This window comes from Apium graveolens, unplaced genomic scaffold (genome assembly GCF_009905375.1).
Source record: "Apium graveolens cultivar Ventura unplaced genomic scaffold, ASM990537v1 ctg7081, whole genome shotgun sequence".
Lineage (NCBI taxonomy): Eukaryota > Viridiplantae > Streptophyta > Magnoliopsida > Apiales > Apiaceae > Apium > Apium graveolens.
In genome coordinates this window covers 33038-38829 of record NW_027420022.1, presented here as the reverse complement: position 1 = coordinate 38829, position 5792 = coordinate 33038, and the positions used below count along the sequence as shown (strand labels likewise).

The 5792-nt window shown below is 33.3% G+C and overlaps 1 protein-coding gene across 1 annotated transcript; it reads right to left on the bottom strand.

Moving 5' to 3' along the window:
* Positions 1–787: 787 nt before the first annotated feature.
* On the bottom strand, positions 788–2208 carry LOC141703763 (single myb histone 6-like; the record flags this gene model as incomplete). Its single annotated transcript, XM_074507194.1, has 3 exons — positions 2159–2208; positions 1249–1410; positions 788–1060 (listed from the first exon to the last, which is right to left on the bottom strand). Coding segments are annotated over exons 2-3 (423 nt in total), but the record flags the coding sequence as incomplete, so codon positions are not given.
* Between the last annotated feature and the right edge of the window lie 3584 nt (positions 2209–5792).

The following is a 5792-nucleotide window of genomic DNA, read 5'->3' as shown; positions in this document are numbered from 1 at the left end:
AAGAGTAACACCAAAAGATACGAATCATTAATGCACAACAAGGTGTCTACTTTCTACTGATTCAAGATCAAGTAACAACAGCCACACATCATAAAACACCAACTATAGTAGCAAAATATTTTATGTATACGACCTGATTGAAAACCCATGAGCAGTACTTTCAAATTAATTTTTACTTTTTACTGTAATGGACAGTGATACCTTACTATGAACATATATGACACAACTTATGATCATCAAGCATTGACCAAGTCCCTTCAGAAATCGAGTTTATCAATAGATATGTTTCCTAATTATATATAGATGAAACTAAACCCTAAATTTGTTTTCTTTAAAATCTTTATAATTTACAACTTAAGAATAGAAACTTCACAATAAAGCCAACAACAAACAATGAGAGCATATTGACTTAAGAAGTTAATATGCTTGTCGATATCAGAAAATCAACAATAATCGTATGTGTATCTGATCTTTTCAGTAACCCTCTCAAGTAAATCAAGCTTATGATTAGAGGAATAACATCTCAAAGTTGGAACTTCACAATGAAGTCAATGAGAAACAAAACTCATCAAATGACTTAAAAAGTCTATCTTCATATTGGCTTAAAAAGTTAATATGCTTGTTGATTTTACCAATACTCTAAAGTATATATATCTTATCTTTATATTAACCCTCTATGTGAATTGAACAAGCTTAAAGAATAAAGGCAGAAAGACCAGATTGCAGCAGAGAAATAAATTATAGAAACTGCTTTATTTCCCCCTTCTAACCAAAAAAGATTAATTACCTCGATGAGTTTTCCATCAAATGGAACAGTTCTTGTATCTTCCAACGAAAACCTTGTTAGCTTTTCAAAAACACGCTCATGTGATGCTTCTTTAAATAAGGATGGTGGCTCGGGTTCAGCGATTTCATCTTCATCAGAGCCCTCACTAGTAAGAGCCACAAATTTACCACAGCTTCGGCTGGTCTCCTCCATTTTCTTTGGTACAGGCTTGCATCTGTTTCGAGGCTGGCCATTCGTTATGATTTGCATATTTCTCCACTTGTCCTGAAAGTCCTAACAATATTTGTTTGAAAAAATCGGAGAAAAGGAAGGACACCAAGAAAGGCTTGCATATATTATTTTGCCAACGGTATCTATAATAGTATGGGCATTAGCTTCCCGATTGTTATTACTGTTCATATTCAAACTGTGAGTAAAGTTTTTTATCAGCAATGAAAGAAGGTGTGCAAGGTTCATCGTACCTTGAGGTCCACATTTGAGCGCCTACGCAAGACACTTCCGAACTGGGGGTCTTTGAGAATAACCCGCCATTTACCGGCACCATGCTTGGCTATTCCAGCTCTCATATCGTCTTCCTCTTCAACAGTCCACTTAATCTTACAGGGACCCATAACTAATGTGATCTGTGAAAAAGTGAAGCATTTAAAATCATGCGTACTGTTCAGCGCATCTGGAAAGAAGATAACTGAAGATTTACTGAAACAAATTTAGCAAGAACTACACTAATTTTCTCTTTAAATGTTTACAGAAATTCCTCTAAGCCCAATTTTCCAACACACAATTTACAAAGGTGTGCAAATGGTTGATTATCATGAATCATGATCAACAACATTCCACACATGAATATTGTAAAATTAAGACAATTATTGTAATTGTCTATTTAGTAGAAGGTTTATACTATAAAGACTAGAAGCAAAATATAGGGTCTGACAGGAAACTTAAGCTAAATTAACAATGTCAAGAACGAACCCGAAGATCATCAATGATTACGTACATTAGTCAAAACACACTAACAGGTAAACTACAATATTAGTTGATAAAGAAGTTATAGGCTACAGTTAAATAATTTTCTTAATTACATAGTTATGTTAAAAGAAATCTTAGCTTTGACTCTTTGATGTGAGACTTGAGTTGATATATAAGAAGATGCAAAATCAGGGCAGTGACTAAACTCCCTGCTGTCTTCCAAGTCACTAAATTAATTAATTAAAATCCGATTCTGGCTGACCTCAAAAATTTAGTCATAAATTCTCTTAGCCCCAAATCTCTAGGACTCAGTAGGATATCATAAACAAACACACAAGGTACATAGCTTGATATCATACAACAAGATAAACAAACAATTCAAGATTTATAACATCTAGCACTTACTTTTAACAGAATCTTTTTAATTTCCCTGTGAAAACAGCTTGATTTAACAAAAAAAGGTATACAAAATAAAAATGTTAGATCACTGTCAATAAATATTTTCTAAAATTCTTGATACAAAAGGTGGCCACTGGCACTGAATTTTCACGATGTTTTTTAGAAGAATTGTGGGCTTACCTGTTTTTGATAGCAGAAAGCTGTAGAATATTTGTTCCTTATGCATGTATCTGGTCATATATATCATATGTGTGTCTATGAAGGGGGTTGATGCTTGTCTATATCTTATATATTTAAAATAATCTTTTAAAATAATGTACATAAGTTACTTATATCTTAACATTTTGGGATCCTTTTGGTTCACTAGGCCGTATGAGTTTGGAATGAAAAATGAGTTAAGTTGGTACGGGATTGATGATATTATATGTTTGGTTCAGTATTATAATAAATCTGTTTAATTTTAAATATAATTGAAGGCTCAATTTTGATTCAAATATTACATTAAATGTAAGTATATATTGTACACTGAAATTAAATTCTTGTATTATTTAAAAATAAGATTTTCATAAAAAATACATGATTAGTAAAATATAATTTAATCAATTAAATAATAATTCAATATTTTTCAAGAAATTAAATTTTACTAACTGACATTAAATTAAAATAGTAAAGATCTTATTTAAAATTAAATAATATATCATCTTTAAAATATGTGTATTGAAAGAATTTAATGGTATAAAAAAAGATGAAACAACAAAATTAAAATTGATAGTTTATCTTCACTTTAATATGAGCAATATCAATGGTAAAAGATGAGATTCAAGAACGCCATTCAACTGTAACTATAAGATTTGATATTTACATATTATTATGAAGATAGATTATAAAAAGACAGAGGAAAAGAAAGAGAGTAATTGATCTAACTAACTCTGAGCCTAACTAATTCTTGAACTTATATACAATATGTGCGGGATGTGCCAGCTGTAATAGAAATGATAGAAATAGAAATGATGCTAATGATATGGCTCGCATATCTGACGTGGATGTGGTCCTGAATCAATATTTCCAGGATCAATATAGCCAATATCCCCCCTCAAGTTGGAGGATGTAGAAGACATACCGAACTTGCTGAGTAGCTCTTTAAAATGAGGAGAAGGAAGGACCTTTGTAAGCACATCGGCAAGTTGGTGAGTAGTAGGAAGATATGATAATTGCAGGAGCCCTTGTAACACCTTTTCACGTGTAAAATGACAATCAAATTCTATATATTTGGTACGCTCGTGAAAGACGGGATTCTTAGCTATGTAAAGTGCTAATTGATTATCGCAATGAAGAGTAATCAGAGTTAAACTAGTGAGGCCAAGTTCAGTTAAAAGATGAACCAACCAAGTAAAGCCATGTCACGATACTCGGATTCAGAAGATGATCGTGATATAGTACCCTACTTCTTAGACTTCCAGGAGACTGGGGAATTTCCAAATAGAATAACGTAACTTGTAATGGAACGTCTAGTGTTAGGGCAAGAAGCCCAATCGGAATCTGAGAAAGCCTGGACAGTTAAAGTATCCGAGACTTTAAGCAAAATACCTTGGCCAGTAGATTGTGCAACATAACGTAATGTATGAGTAAGAGCAGCCGAATGAGTGGAACGAGAGTGTTGCATAAATTGACTCAACGTTTGAACAACATATGATAAGTCATGATGAGTGTTGGTAAGATAATTGAGCTTACTTACTAGTGACCTATACATTTCAGGATCAAAAATTAAATCATCATTAGACATGTTATACTTCTGATGCAGAGGATGGGGAGTAACAGCAGAACGAGTAATATCCAAAGAACAACCTTGAAGCAACTCAGTAGCAAACTTGCGTTGTGTTAACACTATACCCTCAGATACATATCCAACTTCAAGTCCTAAGAAATAATGAAACTCGCCTAAGTCTTTAATACTGAATTCCCGATGAAGATGAGATTTAAGCTCATCAATTTCCACCAAATTATCACCTGTGACGATAATATCATCGATATAAACAACAACAATAGTGATCTGGCCTCCAGTGAATTTAGTGAACAAGTTGTAATCGTTTTTGGATTGGGTATAACCTTGTAAAAGCAACTCCCGTAAAAGCTTAAAAAACCATTCTCAGGATGCCTGTTTAAGGCCATATAAAGACTTCTTTAAACGACAAACTTGGTTAGGTAGATGAGGCACACCATCAGGAATCCTCATATAAACTTCTTCCTTTAAATCACTGTGCAAGAACGCATTATTAACATCCAACTGAAATAGTTTCCATTTTTGCTAGTTACCAGAGCAATCAAACACAGGATTGCTGTCATCTTTATAACAGGTGAAAATGTTTCATCGTAATCAATACCATGCTTTTGATTGAAGCTCTTTGCAACTAAAAGAGCTTTGTATCGTTCTAAAGAACCATCAAAATTGAGCTTGACCTTAAAAACCCATTTATTACCAATCGCTTTCTTCCGCGGGGGAAAATCAACTAAAGCCCAATTGTGATTATCTGCTAAGGCTTTTAATTCCTTATTGATAGCTTCTAGCCACAAAGGATGTGTAGAAGCCTCGATATAATTTCTAGGTTCAACAATAAAGCTAGTGTGTGAAAGAAAAGCTTTGTGTGTAGATGGAAAAGCGTCATACAGAACTAAATTACACCAATGAGGTGATGCATTGAGACTTTCAAGATGTGTCAAATGACACTGATAAGAATTCAAATAAGAAGGAGCCTTTCTGACCCTGGTAGATTGCCTTAAGGAACAACAGTGGCATTTTGAGAAGAAATATCAGATGAATTATCAGATTGAGTGTTTTCAGAAACAGAATTATCTGGTGACAATGTGGTGGAAGAACGGTCATGGTTACCATCATTTTGAGTAGAATCACTAGGATTAGTGTTAGAAAAAGTATCATTTGATATATCATAAGAATAAAATAATTTAGTGGAAGTAACATTAAGCAAGAAAATAACTGTATTATATTGAGAATCAGAAGGTGTTGGCATAATGTGCTAGGGAAAATGATGCTCATGAAAATTAAGATCTCAAGAAATAAAAATCTTTTTAGTTTTAAAATCAAGAATCTTGTATCCTTTAATATGTGGAGGGTAGCCAATGAAAACACAAGGGTAGGCTTTAGGATCAAATTTAGAACGATTAGGTGTGTTATTAGAAACATAACAGAGGCAGCCAAAAATCCTCAAATTATCAAGACAAAGAGGTTTGTTGTATAGTCTTCGAAAGAGTGTATCATTGTTAATATTATGAAGGGGCATATGGTTAAATAAATAACAAGCACATAATATACACTCTCCCCAATAACAAATAGGTAAACGAGATTGAAAAGCAAGAGAGCGGGCAGTGTCTAGTAGATGTTTATGCTTGCGTTCAACTACATCATTTTGTTGTGGTGTGTAACTGCAAGTAGTCTTATGTATAATTCCTTTAGCCTGGTACAACTTGTTCATGGCACCTTCATCGAGTTCCTTTGCATTATCACTTTTAACACAACCAACGGAAGTATGGAATTGAGTCTCAACATAGTTAAGAAATTGAGTCAGAACATAAACAACATCTGATTTATATTTGATCAAATGAATCCAATTATATCGGCTATAAT